This window comes from Myodes glareolus, chromosome 14 (genome assembly GCF_982192425.1).
Source record: "Myodes glareolus chromosome 14, mMyoGla1.1, whole genome shotgun sequence".
Classification (NCBI taxonomy): domain Eukaryota; kingdom Metazoa; phylum Chordata; class Mammalia; order Rodentia; family Cricetidae; genus Myodes; species Myodes glareolus.
In genome coordinates this window covers 69,734,326-69,758,426 of record NC_142039.1, presented here as the reverse complement: position 1 = coordinate 69,758,426, position 24,101 = coordinate 69,734,326, and the positions used below count along the sequence as shown (strand labels likewise).

At 49.9% G+C, this 24,101-nt stretch overlaps 1 protein-coding gene across 3 annotated transcripts in view; it reads right to left on the bottom strand.

Moving 5' to 3' along the window:
* Positions 1-3,590: 3,590 nt before the first annotated feature.
* The window catches only part of Hrh2 (histamine receptor H2), a 41,581-nt gene continuing 21,070 nt past the window's right edge, over positions 3,591-24,101 (bottom strand). For 2 of the 3 annotated variants that reach the window (XM_087896601.1, XM_087896602.1), the window contains exons 2-3: positions 22,053-23,571; positions 3,591-6,597 (exon numbers count right to left, since the gene is read on the bottom strand). In XM_087896601.1, the coding sequence (XP_087752727.1) occupies positions 6,414-6,597; positions 22,053-23,125 (1,257 nt within the window). In that variant the 5' untranslated portion in view covers positions 23,126-23,571 and the 3' untranslated portion in view covers positions 3,591-6,413. Of the gene's footprint in view, positions 6,598-13,741; positions 13,887-22,052; positions 23,572-24,101 lie in introns of all 3 variants that reach the window. The other variant, XR_015734902.1, reaches the window with a different exon arrangement.

Below are 24,101 nucleotides of genomic sequence, written 5' to 3'. Positions count from 1 at the left end.
GCAAAGCCCCAGGGAGTGAAGGCCTTGGTGCAGTCAGACCAGCTTCTGAGGGCAGTCACATGACAGGGTGTGAGAAACCCACGGTGTCCCATGATCTTGAACAGGGAGATTGGGGATGTGGTGTTGACACCGGCAATGACCTCTAAATAATGAGGTGAAGGGAATTCATTCCAGCCACCAAGAAGCGACCAGTTGAGGGCTGATGAATTCTTACTGGAATACTTGAAATTCTCATGGGAGCTGTGTGTCTGTGGTGGTCATTTCTTGCTTGAATGACCCAGAGCAAACAGCCCAAGCGTGATAAACTCTCACTCCTTATCTGTATGCTGATTAGCTGTCTCCAACTCTGGTCCTGAGGATCACAGCCAGAGGGGTGAGTGGAAACGGGCCTCTGGGTGTTCTGAAAGGTTCTCCCTTTGCCAGCTCAGCTGAGGTAGGGAGGGCTCTAAACTGATTCCCTGCATCTGGGCTCCTCATCAGTTCCCTAACACCAATCGTGTACTTGAAATCCAAACCCGGCTTTGTTTGTTTTTCAGCTGGTTCTTTTGGGTTAGGAGCAAGACCCTTAAGAACGTCTCAGTGGCTGGGTCCACATCCTCCCACCTGGTGCATGGATAGCACCTGCCTCCTGGTCTTGGTGGTACCCGCTGTTCCTTATTCCTTCCCGAGTTCCTTTGTCTCCCTAGAGGGTAGAGAGCATGTGCTTAAATGCATTTTCATCTTTGTGACCCAGCACATAGCTAGAGATCGATAGAGAGTGGGCATCATAAAGGGTCAGGAAGACCCAGAGTTGGAGGTCAGCTTTGGCTACAACGAGAGTTCTAGGCCAGCCTGGGTCACATAGCAATACTAGGTTACTCTTCACCTTGATGAACTGTGGGATCCCCTGTTCTCCACCTCGCCTGCAAGGCCCACAATCTGGCTTCCCAACTGAAATATCAATGCTCCATTTCTAACTCAGACCTTAACTCCTTCAGCCCAGTCTTGATTAAAATCTTTCAAAGCTTTCTCATGAGATACAGGACAAGGTAGAGCCCCGAGGCAGTGGGGCGGCAGCTGAGCCCTAGTTTCCCATCACGGCACCTCAAGAGCTGATCATCTCATTGCTCCACCCAGCCTTGGGGACCCCTGCTCTTTCCATCTCTCTCACCCTGGCTTACTGACAAGTCTTTGCTTCTCATCCAATTCCTGCTGGTGGAATCCAAGCCCAAGCCTGAAACGGTGGCTCCTGGGCTCTGGCCATGTCTGGTTGTCTATCTAGTGCCCTGGTACTTCCCACACTCGTGGCTATATTGGAGGAGAGAGCAACTCCACCAAGAGCTGACCAACACCAACCAGGGACTCCCCTTCCTGCACTTGCCTATCTAACCAAGCCTTTTGCCCAGTTCTGGCCTCTCCTAACAGCAGCACAGTTGGAGAAGAGCAGTTTCTGTAAGCTTTGACTTATCAGCTTATCTCTCATTCTTTTGAAAACTCATCAAAGTGTGTGTCATGGTGGTTCCTTCCCAGGGGTCCAAAGTTCAGAATTCTATGACCTCCAGCTTCCTGCCTCCCATCCCAGGGTCCCTTCCCCTGTTGATGCTCAATTACCCAAGCAGGTCCTCCACTCCAACTTCCCCCTTCCTTCCTTCCTTCCTTCCTTCCTTCCTTCCTTCCTTCCTTCCTTCCTTCCTTCCTTCCTTCCTTTATTCCTTCCTTCTCTGAAGTCTTCCATTGGGTCCTCCAGTATTTGAGTTTTGCACAACATTTATAAGTTGTCTCTTGCCCTTGTCCCTTACCTGTACACTCACTGTGGGCCTCTGCCCTTGATTGACAGACATTTGCACTCTGAAGATGTCTTTTCCTGTGTAATGAACCTCAGCCTCTGACACTTGGATCACACTAGGTGGGAAGGAAGTGGTGACTTTCCACAAGTCAGCAACAAATGGTGATGCCAGGTCAAGGAGTGATTGGATGGTGTCTCCCCAGGCTTTTACCCAGGACCTCAGTATGTCGTCTTAAAGTACTTCCCTCAGCCATGGTTTGGCTTTCCATGGCTTCTGACACATAGAGGAAGCACAGCTGTTGGGGGAAACTTACTTATTTCTGTTTTGTTTTTACTCATTTAGTGTGTGTGTGGTGTGCATGCATGTCCATGTGTGTGAGTCTGTGTCTTTGTGCATGTGGTGTGCATGTATGTGTGTGCGCGCATGTGTATGTATGTGAGTGTATGTGGGTATGTTTGTGTGTGTGAGTGTATGTGTGCAAGCGTGTAAGCATGTGTGTGAGTGTAAAGGTATGTTTGTGTGTGTGAGTATGTGTGTGGGTGTGTGTAGGTATGTTTGTGTGTGCATGTGTGTGTACATGCATGTGTGTGAGTGTGTGTATGAATGTGTGTGTGCATGTGTGTGAGTCTGTGTCTTTATGCATGTGTCTTTATGCATGTGTGGGTGCATGAATGTGTGTGTGTATGTGTGTGAGTATGTGGAGGTACATGTATGTGTGAGCATGTGTGTAAGTGTATATAGGTACATTTGTGTGTGTGCATGTGTGTGAGTGTGTGTAGATATGTTTGTGTGTATATGCATGTATGTTTATGTGTGTACATGTGTGTGAGTGTGTATGCCCATGTGGAGGCCAGAGTTGGCTATCAGGTATCTTTGTTTATTGTTTTCAACTTAATGTCTAGAGTCAGGGTTTTTATTTTCTTTCTTTTTTGAATAATTTATTTATTTTTAATTTATATGCATTAGCATTTTACTAGCTTGTATGTCTGTGTGAGGAATTTGGAGTTACAGACAGTTGTAAGCTGCCATGTGGATGCTGGGAATTGAACCCAGATCCTCTGTAAGAGCAGTCAGTGCTCTTAACTGATGAGCCAACTCTCCAGCTCCTGAGTCAGGATTTATCACTGAACCTTGACATGGGATTCCCCTCTGTATGCTGTGAATATCATTGGTTAATAAAGGAACTGCTTTGGGCCTATAGCAGAGCTATAGGGGAACAGAGTTAGGTGGGGAAAACTAAGTTGAATGCTGGGAGAAAGGAGGTGGAGTCAGAGAGAAGTCACGGAGCCACTGCCAGAGACAGTTGTCCTGAAACTTTGCTGGTAGGCAATGACCTCGTGGTGATGCACAGATTAATAGAAATGGGTTAAATTAAATGTAAGAGTTAGCCAATAAGAAGCTAGAGCTAATGGGCCAAGCAGTGATTTAGATACTATAGTTTCTGTGTGGTTATTTCAGTTTTGGGGAGCCAGGATGAACAAGCAGCACCCTCTTCCAACAGAACCTGAAGCTCATTTTTGGCCCAGCTGGCCAGTGAGTCTTCAGGATCTTCCTGTCTCTTCCCTGTAGTGCTGGAATTACAGGTACATACAGCCATGTCTATTCCTCTACTATTAGTGCCGGAGGCTTGAACCCAGATCCTCATATTTGGAGGGTAGGTGTTCTTTCTTCTTCTCAGCCCCAACTCAACTTTTAAAGGCAACCTCCAGTTTGTTCTTTACCCCAGAATTTTATCAGACTTTACTCCTTCTAAATCAAGATACCACATGACAAAGTTTGGGAGTATTGCTTTGTCAGGGAGGGAGGGAGATACCAAGGCAGTGCTTGCTTTGACAGCTTTATTGGAACATGGTAACACAGAGCATGGATTTGAAGTCCCACTGCAGCTGGTCCCCTCTAGGCGTCATGCACCCATTTCTGCTTCCCTGAGAAGCTCCAGGAAGTTCACATTTGCAGGAATCCTGTGAAGTGGCACGTTGTCCCTGGGCACCATGGTCTTGAGCCCTGATTGTTTCTGTGGTTGGGCAGGTTCATTTGCACTCGACTTCTCGTGTCTCCAGTTAGTTCCGTTGTGACTTAGGAGACTCACCTGCCATAGAGTCCTGAGGAGACACCTAGATGGGTTTCTTGGGCTTTCAGAGAGAATTTGTCCATGAGATTCACTGGTTGTCTCTGGTGGTCATCAGAACCAACGACGCCTTGAAGTTTATTGACAGGTTAGCTCTTAAAATAGCGTGGAGCATTCTTTGCACATTCACCCAGCGAGTTTTTGCTTAACTTCTGCTATGTGTGAACCGTCCTCCAGGGGGTCAGCAGGAGAAGGTCACCCGAAAGAACTCATGTGTAGGTGAGTAAGACAGTGTCTAAGAAACCACAGTCAACTGCTGCATTACAACCAAGCCAATAGCCTCTAAAGAAAGTCCTGCAGTGTGGCAAGGGCCTGGTGTAGGATGGGTTCCAAGGGACCAGGAAATGGTATTTTAGCTGAGATCTCATGATGCTGACTTTGTCCAGAGGACAAAAGAGCATTTAAGGTCATGGAAATAGCACTCCGTGTGCTTTGGTTGCTAGTAATCGTAGCTCTAAGCAAAATGACAAGACAGATAGGGGCAGAATTAAGAGAAGGTGGAGGACGGTGCAGGGGGAAGCTGGAGAGACATGAAAGCTGACCAAGCCAGGCCAATGGGTCAATCTAGAGAGGGTCCTACCCTGTAATTGACACAATAGGGCATGCATTTTCCCAGACCATCGAGGCTGTTGTGAGGAGAGCTGACTGGAGGAAGTGGGTGGGCAGGTGGGGAGTATAGGAAAGAGACCTAAGTAGCTTCTCCAGTTGTTTCATTAGAGACTTCAGCAACTGGGTCGAGTGAAACAGGGACGGTGATTACCAGTTGGGCGGACCCGTGTGGGGGCTAAGACTCTAGAGTGTCCACCATGGGAAGCAAGGCAAAAGAAGGGGCCGAGGCTAACCTTAGGCTTTGAAGCTCAGGATGTGAGCTTTGCTTGCGAAGCAGGACTTTAGAGAATCAGGTGAGGGAGAAATTGGAGAGTGTGGTTGTGGGCATGTTAAAGGTAAAGTACCTTTCAAGCATCCGGGCGGAGGTGAAGCACGGCCTGATGGCTTGCCTACAGCTGTAGGCCAGTGAGTTATCTCCTTCTGTTTTGTGACTGGAGTCCTGAAGGCAGATGAGGTTGCAAAGGGGGGGCAGAGTGAGCAGTCTCGATCTGGAGCCCCAGGGAACAGTCAGATCTAATGATTGTGTGGAGGTCAATGAGTCACAAAGAGAGCTGAGAAGTTAACAGGATGTTGGGGGACAGGAGAGGGTCTTGGAAACCCAAGGTAGCATAGGTATCAGGAGAGGTCAAGAAAAGGCAATACCACTGAGAAGCCCCAGGGGAGAGAAACCCATAAACATCCTCTTTCCTCCGGAACTCTTACGAGCTCCACCTCCTTGAGTCTCTTCAGTAGATCTCTAACTACAGAAAGGTTAGCTTTTCCATTTGTACAGAGGAGAAAAGAGCAGCCCAGAGTGGTGGACAGTACATCCAGGTCACATAGCCAGTAGAAGGCAGCACTGGGTCAGCCCACACATTTGTACCCTTTGCATTTTCCTGACTTCCACCTGTCCTTCCAGACGCAATAGACGCACTTTGCCCTGCAAGTCCACTGCACACCACTTCTTGTTCATAACAAGCACCATCAATGGCTATATTTCAGCATGGAGGGCTTCCCGGAGGCCTAATATTTGCTAAAGGAGGGTTAGCTGAGTTGAGGGACTATCTTGACTTCTCTTTTGAGTGGCAGTGTAGTGTTGTTTCAAGAATATCATCCATCCACCCATCATCTCTCATCCATCTGCCACTCATCCATCCATCCATTCATCTATCCATCCATCCATTCATCCATCCTTCATCCATCCATCCTTCATCCATCCATCTATCCATCATCTATCACCCATCTGACCATCCATCCATCCATCCAACCATCCATCCATCCATCCATCCATCCATCCATCCATTTTTCCACACATCTACCCACTCACCAAGTACTTTCTGAGTACCTCTATCCCAGGCGCGTTTTCTAGCTGAGTGGCCTGAGGTACATTCCATACTTCTCTGACTCTTGGTTTCTAGCTCTGTAAAGTCTGGCCAGTGTTGCTGGTCCTAATAACATATATAGAAATTATGAGAATCCATGTAGGCAAAGTACTTAGCACTTAGTTAGGTGTTCATGTTCAGCTTCTCTTCTCTTCCTTCCCTCCCATTCCCTTCTCTTCTTTTCTGCTCACAATGGGATCCCACAGGACGTGAGGCCAGTGCTCTATAGCAACATCCTTTGCTCTGCTCAGCAGATGTGCGTGTTTCCTACAGAAACACATCCATACATGCTTGTGTGTACATCTGTCCAGCTGTTTGCTCATGTCTCCTAGGGTCAGCACCAACGTGAGTTTTGAACCCAAGGAATTCAGCCTAGAAGAACCAAAGCACCTGTCTGGAATCCGCTCACAGGGAAACTGGTCTGTGTGTTCTATGATGCCTCAGACTCAGGCTGAAGTTTGTCCTCAGTGGTTTGAGGGCTTGGTTCATAGGGGCTTCAGAAGGGAGATCCAGGTGATAGGGCCAGGATCTTGGTGTCCTGGGCAGAGTCTAGACAACCTCACAGGGCGATGCCCTCATTTCTTTCTGTGATGGTATCCTTTCTGTCTTCTCAGATTGTGGCTCTCCCGACTGTTCCTCTGAGGGGCCTTGCTGGAGAAAACGAAGCCCCCACAGGCTCTTACAGCAGCTTAGAAGGTTATTGGAGCAGGTGGTGCAGGACAGTGCTGGTCTCCTGCAGACAAAGCACAGGTTAGAGCTGGGGTGGTATCACGGGTCATCTTGGTTGCCAATGTGGCACACATGGGAAGGGGAACCCTCATTGAGGAAATACCTGCATCCAATTGACCTGTGAGTATGTCTGTGGGGATTGTTCGTCATTACTAATTGCTGTAAGAAGATACAGCCCACTGTGTGTGGTATCTGTTCCTAGGCAGGAGGGCATGGGCTTTGTTAAAAAGCTAGCAGAACAAGCCAGAATGAGCAAGCCACTTAGCAGCTGTCCTTTGCTGGTTTCTAATTGAAGCTCCTATCTTGAGTTATAGGGAAAGCCTTGGCTTTCCACCGTGGTGGACTGTCACCTGTGAGCTACATGAACCCTTTTCTTCCCAAGTTGCTTTTAGTTATAAAGTTTGCTTCCAAAGCATCAGAAAGCAGTCTAGAGCAGTTAGTCAGTGAGACAAGTCCATGGGACCAGGAATGAACCTTTCTGCTCTGCGTTCACTCCGCCTGGACCTGGAATAAGTAGGGTGGGGTGGCAGGGATTCTCTTCCCTGCCTAGAGCCATTCATGGGCAGCAACAGGGAGGAGCTTTCATGAGCTTTGCCTTCAAATCCCGGCTCTGCTTCTCCATGTGTGTTGACAAGGTCAGTTCTGATCCTCTGAAAGTCATATGGGGCTCCTCATAGCTACATTCCCCAACTCTGACAAGAACCCAGTGTTATTTAAAAAAACACCCGAATAAATGTGTTATGAGTAGGGCTCATGTAATGTGTGCTAGCTGTGTCTGTGTCTTTTTCAAAATTCTTGCTGTGCTGGGGATGGAGCCCAGAGCTCTCAAAGTTTCGCTGCCACCCAGTGGGGTAATCAAGCTCTCTACGTCCCCCTCCATACAGAGGAGGGGGAAGAACATTGCGCCTCCCGCTTGTCACGTGGCAGCGGAGGCTGTAGCCGCCTGGCTTTACAAGGCTCTGGGAATAAAGACACAGCTGGTTCTCAGCCTTCTTTGATGCATGGCACACTCTGTCTGAACCACTGCTAGGAACCTCCAGGTGACCCTGACTCTTTCTCCTAGCACACTGTACCTCTAACCAGACTGCCAGGTCACGCCTGTGGCATTCTAGAGGGTATTGCTACCATGTGAGCAATGTACATATTTGGTCAAGCTAGCAGGGAGGTAACTGCCCTTGGAAGAATATTCTGGTGGTTCCAAGGAAACACTTATTGCTGAAATTACTTGAGAAGCTCCCTCAAACTGAGGGTAACTAGCCATTGTCCTCTGTGAAGTCTAGTAATTAATTACCCAGGTAACGATGCTCGGGAGACATTAGATATTCACAGTAAAATGTCAAGGGTAGAGTTAATCAAAGACAAATAAACAGCTCAAATAAATTCCTCCTCTAGCAAATCTTGCTGCTACAGAATTCAGTTATTATATATTTTTGAATGAAATACATCAACCATCCAAATGGATTCGACTTCAAGTACATCTCTATGGTTTAAAAAATGTTTAAATTAAGAACTCTAACTTCACCAATACCTGATTCGCTTCAGCAAGTATTTCTGCTTTGTTCTGCCTACATTTTTTAAATGTAGATGTTATCATGTTTTATGATTGCTTTGCTCTGCAGCTGGCATTTTATTCTTGCCTCATTACCCGGAGAGAGGTCTCTCACTGAATCTGAAGTGCAGCCTTTTGGGTAGGCTGGCTGGCAAGCTCTGGAGGCCCACTTGTCTCCACCCCTCGATGCCGGGATTGCAAGCACACGTGACCATGCCTGGCTTCTTAATGTGGGTTCTGAGGATTCAAACTCAGGTCTGCATGCTTGTGCAGCAAGCGTTCTTGATTTTAATAGCCACATCGATCTATTTCCCCTTTTGGCTTTGCTCATGAAATTCTTGACAACTCAATGTCATCGAAGTATCCCATGTTTTTCTTCTATAAGTTTATATGCTGTCCTTGATGTGCGCAGATGCCATCCTGTGTTTGCAGAGACACTCACTAGAAGGCTTTACAACCTCAACCCCTTTCATAGTCCCGTGGCACATTTCTGTTTTGAGCCCCAACACACGGAGCAAAAGAACGCTAACTGGGCTCTATGAGAGAGCAGAGGGATGGGTGTCATTGTGGCGCCTGACCTTCCACCTTTTCATTAGCTCCTCCTGGAAGCAGCACTTTAGCTCTTCCCTGAGATCCCTGCTCCTGCCCATGTGGAAGAGGTGAACTGACCTCCTCCCCTTTGCTTTGGTTTCCTCACTGGGTTCACGATGATGGATTTCAAGGTACTAGAACCAAGACCTAATTCAACAACGAAACTTAATCCTGAAGGTTTTTACTGGAGCAGTAGGGTGGAAGCCACTTTTCTGTTGGGTCTGAACAGACAGTGGGGCAGGAGCTTTGGCCTGCTGCAGGTCATGTGGGGAGAGGGTGAGAATGAAGCCTGTCGGCAGCGACCTTCAACATTGGTTCTAGCCGTGCTCAGACTACCCTTGACCTCACGGTCTGTGAGTCAGTTACCACCCAAAATCCGTCCCTTTACACTGAACTTCCGCTACTGGTGCGTACCAGTGTCCAGAGTGAGACTATCCCCCCAAATATATGCTATTTGAATCAGAAACTTTCACACTGAAGGCTTTAGGATATATTCAGCCACCAGGGGTCAGAACCCAGCTTCAACACTTCCTCATGAGATTCCCCCCCTCTTCCACTTCAGACCCTAGATTTCCCTCTGTGATAATAATAACAGCAACATCCCAGGACCCCAGCAGGGGGTCCTCTTCCACTACCCTCTGCTGGCTGCAGGAAAGATGACCAGACAGAACCACGGACTACTTGTCTTGTATCTGTAACTCTGCATATGTTCTCCTAACCCTTGACATGTCCTTCATTTCTTCTCCACCTTCCTGGCGATGGGGCCGGAACCCAGGACCGCTGAGTGCTGTCCCCAGCCCTTCATTTCTTCTACTCCTGTCCCAGGCTGTCCAGTTATCCCCTGTGTACGTCTGTCTCTGCCGTCTCCCGGAATTACTGACTTCTTGTTTCTGCACTTGTCCCCCTGAGCTAGCCACTGCATTGCTTCCCTGTCCCCCACACTAAGCTAAGAGTGTCATAACAGCATTGCCAGATTTTCCTTTCCTTTTACGTTTGAACAAACAATCACATGTATTTATTCATGTGTGTATTATTGCACCTGCCATACTGTTTACGTGGAAGTCATGGGACAGTGTGCAACAGTTGGTTGCTCCTTCTCCAGCATGGAACCCAGGGATCGAACTCAAATCGTCAGGCTTGGCAGCAAGCACCTTGACTCTCTGAGTCACCCTGACTGTTCATCTTCTGTTCATTGTCTAGCGTCTGAGTGGGTGTTCATGTATGTGAACTGATAAATGAATGTTTCCGTCATTACGGTAGGTGTCATTACGTCATTACGTCATTAGACAGGCAGGTGTGGGAGAGCCCTATCTGGGTAACTCGGGCAGTCCTCGCCTGCATGCTGTCTACTTCACCTCTCCCACCTTTCTGGAAGAGCCTCATCAGCAGGAGCCCAGCAGACAGTGGCAGCTGAGATGTGTGTATGCATGTGTGTGTGCATGTGTGTCTATGTATGTGTGTGTGTGGGTGTATATGTGTGTGTGGGATGCTTCTGTTGCCGTTTCAGCAGACATCTGAGCGATAGCTATGTCCTTGTTTGATAATGGAAGAACCAGAAGCAGGGTTCCTGTGTTCTGCTTGATCAATGCTTGGGTTTGAACTCTGGGACCCACATGGTAGAAGGAGAGAACAAGCTCCCACAGGTGGTCCTCTGACTTCCACATGTATGCCATGGTGTACACACATGTGCACATACACACAAACACACACAAATAAAATAAAGATAATGTGACTTTAAAAACCCCACAGAAAACAACCGACAAGAAGCAGCACGGCCCGAGTCTGTAGCTGGTCCCTGTGCTATTTTTCTGCCTCGCTACTACAGTGGCAGGCACTGCAAGGTGACGTTGAGTTTTCACAGATCGTGAAACTGAGGCTCCAGGTAGGGGGAGGAGCCCCGAGTCCTCTCATCAGAGGCCAATGTGAGCCATGCCATCTGACTCCAAAGCACGCCCCTTTCCTATGACAACATGTTGCTTCCTAGGAGGCAGACTACATGCTGTGATAGGACGGTACCCAGAGACTACCTCAGAGACAAGATGGTTTGGGCTGGGTAACCATTCACCAGGGATTTTGAGTGACAGCACACACTGATTGACAGCTAAGGTATAGACTTACATAGAACAACATGTGAACTTTCGAGTGAGCGGAAAGGAAGAGGGCACGAGCTTAAGAGTGTGCCTTCGTGTGTGGCTGGGTATGCACACACATACAAATGTGCGTGTCCAGAGCCTGGGTGTGTGTGACCGTGAGTGAGAAGCAGGTTGGGCATGAGCTGTGTGAAACAGAAGCCTTTACTTGCTCTGAGGTGTGAGAAGTGTGTGGCGTTGTGTTTTCTCCTGGTACGAGGAATGCGGCAGCACCCCCAAATGTTTGGGGGCATGGGGGTGTGGGGCCGAGGGAATAGAATGAGCTGCAGCTTGTGTTCTGAGGTCAGGAGAGGCAAAGATCTGCTGGAGGAGGACCAGGAGACGCAGAGGGGACAGAAAGGCATCCTTTTGCCACAGCAGGATGGTTCTGCCTGAGGTGTGACCTACAGGCATGGGGGCAGTTGACGGCACTGGAGCAGAGGGGTGTAGTGAATTGTCTTTCCTGGCACAGCTCACTGGCCACATTACCCCAGGCAAATTCCCTGTGACCTAGACTGGCCCTTCTCCAAGACTCTGCGTGGGTTTGTGAGTACCTCAGAGCATGGGGGAAGGGAGCTTGCCCCTCTGTTGGCCGCATCTTCACTGTCCCCCAAAGGTCCATGTGCTAAAGGCTTGGTGGTTAGCCAGGTGTCTAGTGGGGTGTATGTGTCAGGGTGGGGTGTGAGCCTTTGAAAGGAGGGGCTTAGTGGAGGGAAAGTTGGCCATTGGTAGTGTGCTCTTGAAGGGGAGGTTTAGCCCAGCTGCCTTCTCTCTCCCTGCCTCCCAGCCACGATGAGGTGAGCTGTTTGCTCCCCAACCTTCTCTGATGTGCTTGGCACCTCAACCGAAGCAGCCCAGTCAGCTTGCCACACACTGAGACTTGTGAACCCAAGAAGAACCACTTTTGAAATTGCTACCTCAGCTAGTCTACGTCAGTGAGAGAAGGCTGACTAATCCAAGCCCTGCCAAGAAATAGTCCCCCACCACTGGGAGGGTGCAGGGAAGGGGGTTCAGGCAGCAGGAGTTACAGGAATCCTCTCTAAAGGAGAAGGGTGTAAATCCACACTCAAATTGAGGCTGTGCTGGGGTCCTCTCAGCAGCACATTGGATGGGCACCAGCTTGGGTATTTAAAGATGAAGGTCTAGTCCAGGACAGGGAGTTAACAGGAACAGAGATGGAGGTGCCACACACCTGCTCGATCTGAACTCTGGGCACCGAGCCGATGGGAACCACATAAAAGCCACCGCTTGCTGAGCAGTTATGCACACCAGGCTTTCTTTTCTCCAGGCATTTCGTGGACTCACTCAGTGTCAGACATGGATTTCTCTAGGTTCCTTATAGCGGGGCTGCAAAGGTCCAGACAAGTCGGGACACTTGCCTAAGGTGGCACAGCCAGCAGGCTGGGGCTGGGTATCTTATCGCACCTGAGATGTTGCCTGCAGGAGAAATGACGGTGTGGGGAGCTCTGCTTCTGGTTTAGCTCTTCCTGTGTCTTTGCCACCCTGATATTGGAGTGCTAAGTTAAAAAAAAACCCGTGAGGCTCTCCAAGGCCTCCCTTCACATCACGGCTCCCATGTGGGGAAGAGGATCCGTTGATCACATTATCTCTGGAAGATGAGAACCTGGAGCCCACGTACTTCGGCCACTTTCCCGTGGAATGAAGCAGATGAAGGACACAACCTCTGGGGAGCCCAACTGTGCCACACTCCTTGCCTCGCTCTCCTCAGGGTGTGTGAAGCAGAGATGGGGGTCAGGAGCTTTGCATGGTTCCATTCTTTCTGGAACGTGGCTCTCACCCAGGCCTCCCTAGCCCTAGCTTTTTATCCGCCCAGCCTAGTTGTTCAAACTAATCCTCTCCTGAAATTGGATTTTAAAAAATTAGTGTGCAAGCACGTGTGTGTGTGTGTGTGTGTGTGTGTGTGTGTGTGTGTATGAGAGAGCAAGCACATGTGTACACCATGGTCAGCTCTCTGTACCATGTGGTTCCTGGGGATTAAATGCAGGTCATCTGCCTTGGTGGAATGTACCTCCCTCAGTGAGCCTTACTGCCAGCCCCAGGGTTGTTTATCTAAGATAAAGGAGACCTCACGCTTATGAAAAAGACCCCAGGGTAGCTGATTAATTCTGGAAGTTCACTTCCTTGTATCATTTCACTTCACCCTGAGGAGGCAGGCAAAGTAGCCTGCCCGTTTCATCAATAGAGAACCTGGAGCTTGGTGAAGCCTCTCATTTGACCCAGCTCTGGGACTCCAAAGCCTGGATCCAGCGCCTGCATGTCCATGCTGGTCTCTTTGTTCCAGACCCTACTGTGCTCTCTTGAGTTTAGAGCAGGGGTTTTCCTTCACATGGTTCCTCCTCAGAACCCTCAGAGAATTATTTCTCCTTCCTCCGCTCCCACTGACATTTTTATAGGCCAGCAATCTTTCTTCCTGTTTGGGCTTTACCCTCTGCTCTGGTCAGCTGACCACACATCCATGCAACACTTCCAGGATTCTGCTGCTGACATGGCTTTGAGGAAGTGATACCCTCAGAGGTGGCTAGCGTCAGGGAAGGCCACATAGCCTGCCCCGAAGACCAAGAAAGTGGAACAAAAGGCCTAAAATATCCCTTCCCTCTGACTGGAACTCTGTTTCTAGAAATTCAGTTTCTAGGAAAAGTCTGAAAGAAACTTGGGTGTTCTCTGTGTGAGGATGCTTGTCATGGAACTGCTTTCGACAGCAAACAGACACCAGGGCCTGTGGATAGGGCTGATTCTTGATAGTGCCCCGAAGATCTTAGCAGCCGGCCAGCTGTGATCCAGGCTAGACATTCCACTGTGCCTGCATAGAAATGGCACAGGACGGGTCTAGAGGGGCCCAGACAGCCTGGGAAACTTACCCCAGAGGCTGGAGGTGGGGTGAGTCCTGTGGTGACCGCCTTCAGCGTCCAGAGTCACTGGGGTCACAGATGGATGGAACAGAGGTGTCTGACACTGGAAACTTAAGGTTTTCCTTCATCTGTGAACTCAGGGTCTGCCTGCTTCCTGTGCGGAACAAGAGGAAGACTCTTACCCCAGGGGGTACCCAGGCTGACAGTCCTTGCCCTGCACCCAGAGGGAGGTGCCCAACACGGTCAGCGCGCTTTACAGCTGGGGCAGTTTTAGAGAAAGGAAGTAACGCCCAGGTCAGCTGGCTGCCCCTGAGAGGCAGCTTCCACGGGGTGCTGGGCCTCAGATGGTCAACTTCATGGGTGGGGATTAGGTGTGAAACTTGCAAGAGTGGGAGTCGATGAATCAGAGCAAACATCAGCAGTCAGGAGAGAGGGAGAGAGAGAGAGAAGAGAAGAGAAGAGAAGAGAGAGAGAGAGAGAGAGAGAGAGAGAGAGATGGATGCAAAGTTGCTAGCTAGAGGCTAACCCTCACAGGGGCAGGGCACAAGATTCATCTTTCCATCTTTCCATTGTGACTTGGGGGCCACATGTGCCCCTGGACAGGGAGAGGAAGGCGGTGCAGAGTCATCACTTCAGGAGTCCGTGTCAGGAAGAATGATGATTCTCTGACTTTCAACCGTAGATTCTACTTAAACAAAAATTAACATTCCCCACGAGAGGGGGAAGGTGGCTCAGGAGGTCGTAAGACTTACAAGCAACTTTCCTCCCGAGCGTATACAGCAGCGAACAATCTCTTTGGAGAAGGAGACCCTTGGGTGGTGCAGCCACCTGCAGATTGTATAGGGAGCTGCAGTGGGGTAGCTCTGAGAGCTCTCATTCAAGCTGGGGTCGGCTTTCCAGGCTGCGGCCGTCTGAATTGGGCACACTCCTGTCACTGCAGTGAAAATTTATCGTCTTACCTGGCTGGACCTGTGTGGACTTGTCTCTGGCCTGTTCTCGCCCTTCATCTGGGATGAATTGAAAGTAATAGAGTCAGGGACTTCCCTGACACCTATCTTGAATTCCTGTCAGTGGGTGGTGATGGCATGTGGGTGGTTCTCCAACACAGGACTGTCTTATGTGGGCTGTAAGGCAGTTCGCTCTGTCTCCTACAGGTTTGCATGGGTCCCATATAGGACAAGAAGACCTACTGATGCTTATGTGGCAATCAATACCTGCTACTCACTCTTCAGCACTTGCTACAGGGCCCCCATTCGCTCCTTATCTCTAGGCAGGGAAGGCATCGTCCTCCCTGTTCCTGTCAGGGGATTCTCAGACACCCTCCAACGTTATCCCAACCTGGCTCCCAACATTCTGCTGTAAACAGCTTCTGTGTTACATAAACACCAGTGTCACCCAACCGGGGTTCCCTGCTGTCTCTGCAGGGGCAGACCAGCTCTTTTACAGGTGAGGGAATTGAGTCTCAAAGAAGGATGTGTGCTTTTCAGGGTTGCAACCAGCAGACACCCCTAACAGTAAAGGACAGAGCCACCAGGAAGCCAGGCCGCCTGTTCCGGAGGCTGGAGAGCTTGCTGCAGAACGGGCTGGTGCCTGCCAATGCCCTCACCTGGCCTTGCTCATCCTGACAAGAACAAATTTTGTTGCATTCTCTTCCACACGCTAAGTGACTCATTAGTATGAAAACCATATTCCTCATTGCTGCTGCCAGAGATTCTTGACACATCACAGTTGGGGTTGTGGGCATAATTTCACTCCCTCGTTAAGCATTTATATGTAGTTATTGTTGGAAGAGTCCCCCGTGACTAATCCAAGTTCCCAGCTTTCAGATGAAGGAAGGACAAGAGGCTCAGGAGCTGATCTGAGTAACCCAGGATTGGCCCAAGACAAATCCACTGAAGCCCCAAACTTTTGCCACTGGGGAATAAAATCCCTGCTTTCCAGGTTCGAGCATAGCTGCGCCAGGCAGTGTGAGTGAGCTGGTGATAAGCCTCCTCCTGGCCCTTGTAGGAAGATGATTTTAATTCCCATTTTTTTTTTCAGAAGGGCAAGCTGGGGCTTAGAAAGGGCAAAGCAGATACATATAGTCTCAGACAGTGTATGGCTGGGAATTAGTATTCAGATCTTACCCCTGTACCAGCATTGGTGAATTACAGTCCATGGGTCCAATCTTACCTACTGTTTGTGCTAATAAAAAAAAAGGCTATTAAAATGTAAAGCAGCCCTTCATGACCCATGAAAATGTTATGCAACTGACATTTTAGTTCCCATAAACAATACTTTACTGGGACACAGCCGCCTTCATGCATTTACTTGTTGTTCATGGCTGCCTTTCAGCTATGGTGGCAGACCAAGCACAGGTGTGTGCTATTTAGCAACTGACATGATCCGAGAAACTCACTGTTAGGAGATAGACCGCACAGATGTCACAGTCTGTACTTACACGCTCTGGGCTATCCCAGCCTCACATGTACCTCATCTGTATGGCATAGCCTGCCATTCCTAGGCTGAGAAGCTGAGCAGGGTGACACTGTGCTGAACAGGGTGGAAAATTCCCGGATGGCAGTAAGAATTCTTGCATCTGAACTAGACACAGTCCCTCAAAGGCACAAGGAATAGGAATTTTTCTTCCTGTTACAATTTTAGATACGGAGCTTGACACTCTGAAGAAAAGCTTTCCCCATCTGCTTCCTGCTGGGATGTCTCCCATGGGTCTGGGAAGGTATATAACCTGGTTTAGCCTAGAGCATCAGGTGGTAGGGGTGGGGAGGGGAAGGGCACTTCCTTTGTGCTCCCAAGCTGCTTGCTGCCAGGAGCTGGGTCCCACAGGGAAAGGGCCTTTGGGTTTTTTTTTCCTGTCTTCTCAGCTGGGTGAAGTCTTTTATCTTAAAGGTGAAAAGGCAGCAATGCAGTGGCTCTTTCGTCTCCTCCCAGGCCCTAGGAAGGCAGCACCTGCTGACTTGCCTTGGAGAGAGAGCAGAGGAGAGGAATAGTCTAGGGAGGAAGGTGAAGCTGGTTCAACCCCCAGCTGGCTCCAAAGGCACCCATCCTTGGATGCACTGTTTCCAGTGAGTGACCCTTCTGGGGCATTGATTTATATCATCTGGACTTTTGAGGCTGTGACGGGGATCCCTACTTCTCTTTTTATTCTCTTTCCTCTGACTTCCTCTGAGGATAGAAGGGGCTCCCATATCCCATACTCTTTCCAGAGAAAGAAGAAGAAGCCATGGCTGTCTGTGGCCATGCTGCCTGTGGCCGTGGCTGCCTGTGGCCGTGGTTATCTGTGGCTATGGCTGTCTGCTCACGGAGCAGGTTTGTAGTATCTAGGCATTTGAGGCCACCTGGAGGGGGTAGAAAGAGTAGGGTAGAATCTGGGCCAGCAAGGTCCCAGACACAACCTTACACTGGGTCTTCAGTTGAGCCCATGGAGGACTATCTGTGTCCAAAGACCCACAGAACCTCCCTGTGTCTCCACCACCGTTCCTGGTGAAAGATGAATGGGTCTTAGAAGGAAGGAAGGAAGGAAGGAAGGAAGGAAGGAAGGAAGGAGAGGAAAACAAAGACAAAAAGGATGGATAAAGGAAGACCAGACACAGGAAAAGTGGATTTTTGAAAATATCTTGTTAAATGAAAGAAGCCAGGCACAAAATATCCAGGATCAGGAAATCTACAGAGACAAGGGACTTCCTTTGAGTTAGAGGATGCAGGAATGGGTTGTGGGAATTGGGAAGTGACAACAGTAGGGAACAGGGTTCCCTTAGGGGAAGATAAGCACTCCAAAATAGGCGATGACATTGACCACACTCTTCTGTGAAGGTTCTGGAAAACACTAGTGTGTGCACTTTAAATTGGTGGGTTGACAGTATCTGAACTGAGAGGGAGAAAATGTGAAAGAAAGATGAAGTGATGAGATGTAGACAGGAAAAGAAAGACATAGATGATGAAGTAAAGAATCCCTTTTGTTTACACACATGCCATATGCCAGGGATGCTAAGGGCCTGCACCTTTAAAAGACAGGGAGACTTGTCACCACTTTATAGACTGGAAAGTGGACCTCAGACTGTCACCGACCAGTGAGTAGAGGCACCATGACTCATACTGAGTTTACCCAACTTCCAGCAGCTGACATCAGGGCAGAGAGGGAGACCTGACTTATACAAGGCAGCCAACAGGACCCCAGGGACAGGGGGCGTCACTGTCTTTTAATATTTGCGGAGGAGCGGTTAGGAAATGATGAAATCAACATGCCAAAAATCTAGGCCTTGTTGGAGAGTCAGAAGATGGAAATGAATGCATTTGGGCTCTTGAACCAGTCAACAAGTTTAGGGCAAAAACTCCTCTTAGTAACAGCCCTTCTGGGGAAGTGTGTCTGTCGGACACGAAGCTCTGGCATGTCCACAGACCCTGCAGCCCATCTCCAGAGAATGAACTTACAGGAAACAAAGCAGTTCCACCCCATAGTAAGGGCATGCTGTGGTTGGGTCTACAGATGGCTATCCTGTCTAGACATACATTTTCTGCTACTCTCATGTGCCTTCTCTCTTCCAGGGTCATCTATGGAAGCTGGTGGGGGTGGGTAGGTCTGGAAAAGCTTCCCATCTGAGGCTTTATGACTCAGAGATGGCCCTGGATGCTGCTGTGAGATCTGACCTGGTGTCAGGGATCGAGGGAGGGCCCACTGATGTATAAGAAAAGGGAACAAACTCTCTTTGAGCTTTCCTAGGCTCCCACACTGCCCTCTTTGAGCCTTGGTTTCTTGATGTCTACGGTGGGGTAACTAACATTCATCACTTCTCAGGGTCTGCATAGACCTAGGACAATAATTTATCTGGACAGCATGCCAGGCACAAGACTGGCTGTCGGGGATCCAACAACAAGAGACAGGGGCAGGGCCTAGCTTCAGGGAACTTACAGTGTAGGGGAGCAAATATATCACTAGTTGAAGGTGGCACAACGTCTTGTAGCCTGGGAGGTGCTAACTGTGTGCACAAGAGGAGATCAGTGCAATCGTAGGTTCCAAGTAGCACAGAGCTTTGGTGGATGGGTCAGCTTTGACTTTCATTCCCAAAGCAACAGAGGGTTTGGACCATTGTCAGGACATTTTTAGAAAGGTCTTGTGTGGCTTTGGAGGAAAGCAGACTCAGGAACTGGAGGAAGCTCTGGCTCCTTGGCAAGGGGAGTGTGGAAAGGTGAAGGAGAAGGTACCTGGCTCGTACTCCAGCCCTTGAGGCATCAGGTCATTGTCGAGTCAGGAGCAGATACACATTCCTCTGCTGGAATGAGGAAGTGCACACTCCGAGGTACTGATAGGCTAGGTGCCCGCCTGTGAGTCTTATCTCCCCAGAGATTATGAGAGCAAGCGAGTGAGGGGGATAAGACTTGAAGGGTCCAGCCTCTCCACCTGCTCGGCACTACAGATAGGTCAAAGCCTTCCAATGCTTCGACTTCCCCTTCCTGTGTCTACAGGACTGTGGCTGAGGTATTTGTCAAAAGCAGAGCCAGGTTCAAGTCCAGGTGTTTGTTGGTGGCCAGAGGCCAGGCTTGGAGAACAGACAGGCATGGATTGAAACCTTAGTTCTACCACATTTGGAGCAGTGTTAGCCTGCCGCCGGTCGGCTTGTCTCTAGGCAGCTGCTAGTGGTTCAGGACCGCTCTGTGAGAAGTACTGCTCACCTGAGAACGGGGTCTGTGTTCTGTTTGCTGCTATGTATGCTCAGGCATCTAACAAAGGCCTTGGCGAACACTTGGTAAAAGCTCACTTGTAGGGATGCAGTCAGGCCGGCGAGGTGCTCCCACAGCAGGGCTGAGGAAGGGGCAGACAGAGCCTCAAACTGGGAGCTGGCTTCCCCCAGGCAACAGAGAAAGTAGGGGCAGCCGGTTTGGCTAACCTCTCTCCTGAGGTCTCCACCCTCTTCACTCAGGATAGCCTAGGTCGGCACCCTTCAGGAGTAGAGTTAATGGCTCTGGGTAAGTTCTGTTCCTGCCCTCAGACAGAAAGGACAAACTGCCAGTCAGCAGGAAAGCAGGGAACTGACCTTCCTGGGGGATGCTCAAGGTCACAGCCACCCAGGCACCGCAGAGAAAACCAAGGGCTGTCTGTTCTTAGTCTGCTGTAATTCTAAAGTGTGAGGGCTCCTCTGGCCCCCCCCCCCCCCCCCGCTCCGCCGAGCCTGTCTGCTGTTCCTAGAGGCTGAAGACAGACGACAGTTGAGCTCTCTAGGATCTGAGCTCTGGACTCACTCTGCCACAGCTATGAGTGAGCCAGGCAAGCGCCATCTCTTAATTGGCCTTGGCTTTCCCCAGAGTGACTCTGGGGACAGAAGAAAATGTGGACATTCAGACCTGCCAGGTGCCCAGCGTCCCGAAAAAACTCAGTAGTGGAGCAGCTAGGAACCCCCAGCTGGGGTTACTTGGGGGGACCTGCTGAACTCTGAGCCTCGGCGGCCTGTCTGCGAAGTGGGGATGAGGAGCTAGAGAGCTGTGCTGCTCTTGCAGAAAACCTAGGCTGACCCCCAACATTCGTGTCAGGTGGCCCACAACTGTCTATGGTTAGCTCCAGGGGATCGGATGCCCTCCTTTGGCCTCTGTCGAGATCAAGTGGAGGGAGCCTGGTGTGACCCAGCCATTTCTGCCAAGCATGTACTGAGTGAATGTTTGAGGAACAGGGTCAAAACAGGTGAATATTAGCTACGGAGCGAGCAGGGATGATGGATTCAAGGTGACACACTGGCCAAACAGTGGCTACTTTCTTCTGTCTAGTCTGTAACCCCACGTCTTTATTTTTCCTCCACCATGAACTAAACCAGCTCTGTGACCCCCTGGATGGAAGAGGTAGAATGAGGTGATTGAGGGGAGCATTTTACCTATCAGGCTGGGACAAGGGAGTCTCCACGTGCAGGGTGACCTTGGGCTGGCTTGGAGGGTAGACTTGAGAGGGGGAGTCCGGAGGCCCAGATGACAGGATTGACCCCGTAGCAAGAGTTCAGGAGCAGGGGCAATAGGGTTTTCAATGATATGGAGGGGAGGGGGACAGGTGTGACATCTATGGGAGGACCCTCCACACCTAGGAGGGGGTGACACCTGTGAGGGCAGAAGGGATGAAGGTCAGGAATGTAATGAGGCAGTTCGGCCCTCATAGTTGCTCCTCAGAACTCAGAACCTATCACAAGGGCTTGCGAATGAATGAATGAACTAATGAATGAATGAATGAATGGGTCTGTTCTGCAGACCAGCACTGTAGGGGCAGAGGTATGGTCTGGGGGAAGAGAAAGAAAAGCCACATTAAGTAGCAACTTGTCTGTTAGGTGTTTTTTAATCATCTGTTCATGACTCATGGAGGAGCTGGCTTTACATACAGCAAATGTCCTCAGTGTGTCCCAGGACAGTGCCATGGGTCCTGTACATGGCTTGCTTGCTTGGTGTGTCCCTGGACGGTGCCACAGGGCTCTGTACACAGAGAGCTTATTGAGTGCTCCCAGGACAGTGCTATGGGTTCCCTCAACACCCTGCGGTGACTTTGTCCTCAGGGAATTCATTGAAATTTCATTTTGACTTTTTTCTCTTCCCAGTGTGGACACCTCTCATAGGTGGGATTTTGTTGCTGTGTTCCCGCACCCTGTCCCTGCTATCACTTGCACTCCGGATACCCAATGTTCTGCACTCTTTTTGTTTTTTAAGTAGCCTACAAGATTTTGCTGTTCTCCCCCGCCCACCCATGGGTTAATGCAACTTCCTTCTTACACATCTACAGGCTCACTTTCCTGCCCACATCAAAGGGGCTGCCGTGGTCTTCTGTCCAAGGCTCAGCTCTGCTAACCACACTCATCTTTCCAAAGCCTGCCCTAGTCCCTGTCTCTGTCTTTCCCCACGCTCCACACACAAGGCCCACACTTGCGTTTCCACTGAGGCCCCACCTTCCGACTTTCATTCCCTACTAACTTGAACAGTCCTCAAGGAAGGGCTGATTTGTGCATGGCTTTTGAGTGTTGCTCTGAAGGTTTTTAACTGACCACTCACAAAGCCTATGTGGCAGAGTTGGGTCTTCTACTTAGGTCACCTGAGTAGAAAGGCAATTTAGTTAGAAAGAAGGGCCTCTGAGCTCTGGGCTGAGTAGCACTTTGCCCAAATCCTAGATCAGTGGCCCTTGATAAGATCTCTGGTACCTTTAATGTGGCCTTCTAAAACCGAGGGTAGATGTTCTACCTAAGAGAGCCATTGGGGGATGAGAGCTGATTTCTGTAAAAATGCTCACGGAATGGTCTCAGCACCACCCACGCAGAGGGTGGGGTGTCTCCCGGCACCTCCAACCCACACAAAGGTTTACCTGTCTGGGGTTCCTTGAGGGTGTGTGATTTCTTTCCCGCTCCACACTTGGAGCTTCAGGGGCTTCTCCTCCTGCCATCTGACTTCTCGGCTTTGGTTCCTGGACAGCAGAGAATTGTTCATCCTCAGGGAGGTTTTGTAGGGGTTGTGGCTGGCAAGCTTGCAGCAGAAGATCTGTTGGTAAGCCATGCGGAAGTCTCTATTGAAGGCAGCGTACAGGATAGGGTTCAGGGCTGAATTGGCATAGCCTAGCCACAGAACGATGCCTTCAACCACCTCGTTGATGGCATCATCCCCTCTCAGCCCACGATAAACAAACGTCGTGAAGTAGGGAAACCAGCAGACAATGAACGCTCCCATGACCGCAGCCAGCGTCACGGTGGCTTTGTGCTCTCTGATGGTGGCTGCCTTCCAGGAGCCGATGTGATTGATCCTTTTGGCCTGCTCCCTGGCGATCTTAAAGATTCTGTAGTAGGTGACACACATGATGAGAAGAGGCAGGTAGAAGGTGACCAGCCCGTCCACCAGCCCGTACACCTCGTTGACCTGCACTTTGCACTTGGAGGTGTCATTGTCTCCCCTGGTCTCGTTTCTGCTGTTCCACCCCAGGTGAATAGACAGGAAGGACAGGGTGATGGAAATGACCCAAATGAAGACCAAAGAAATGGCAACACGAACTGGGGTGACCAGCACAGGGTACCTCAGTGGGTCTGTGACAGCGCAGTAGCGGTCCAAGCTGATCATGAAGAGGTTGAGGATGGAGGCTGTGCAGAGCATCACATCCAGGCTGGTGTAGATGCTGCAGAAGACCGGGCCAAAGGTCCACTTGAAAGAGAGCTGGTAAATGGCAGAGAAGGGCAGCACCAGGAGGCCAAGCAGCAGGTCAGTAGCCGCCAAGGACACAATGAAGCAATTGGTCAGACTGCGGAGCCGACGGTTCAGGCTGACAGCCAGGCAGACGACCACATTGCCAGCAATGGTGATGAGGATGAGGGTGGTGAGGATCAGACTGATGGTGACTTTCCATACAGTAGAGTCTAAGCAACAGGAGTGGATAGTGCCGTTGGGCTCCATTCTGGGGCCCTGTAGCGTCTACACTCACCCTGGGCCTTGGCTACTGCTCTTCCAGCTCCAAACACTGGGCTTCAGGTTCCCGGCCAAGCCAAAGGAAGGTTGGGGAAGGTCTAGTGACTAGCCTAATGTTGTGGGAATAGATCAAGCTGTTCCTCGTGAAGTACAGGACATAAGTAAGAATTAAGTAAGACGGGGTCTTCAAGGCTCAAAGCCCAGTCCTCAGCTGGTCTTCCACGTTACCTTCCTTCCAGGTCTGTAGTATGTGTCTACCTTCTAGGATCCTCATGGAGGCCGAGGTGCTGATGGCTGTGTCTTGAGGTGGCTTTTGCTTTATGTGCGAGGGCTCATGCACATAGGCTGTCATGTCCTTCTGCATGACTGGGGCCTGCTTCCATCTGTGGCCTAAGATTGAGGACCATCAGCTGCCAGCTCTGGGGTCACAGGAGCTGAAAATGCAAAGAGTGTTTAGCCCTTCATCATTAGACCAGCAGCATGGCCAGTTCCAAGGTGAGTCTTTCTAGACTTCATCATCTGGTGAGAAACTAGGAGGCACAGGGACTCTTCTAGGTACCCTTCTTTAGAAGGACCAAGCTGGTCAGGGCATATGATGGAGTGGTGAAGGGTACCAGGATGTAAGGGCTAGAATACCCTGGGGAGAAAATAAATGAAAGGGGGGTTCTAGGATAGGACTGCTTTTATTTGCTCCCAGCTGGTTCCTGGTGCTTGGCCCCACCAGCAGGCATTTGTTATCTGTCGATGAAATGATACATTGAGTGGATAAAGTAATGGCTTAAACTTACTCTTATTAAGTGTGGGGAGCACTCTAAACTGGGGACCAATAATGTTTTCAGAGAAAGAACCAGGCACCTTGTATTCTTTTCTTTCTCCAGCCTGCAGGATGTCTGCTGAACTGACGCCTCTGCCACTGTAGCATGAAAGCAGCCGCAGAGGACCATGTGCCAAAGAAGGCACGGAC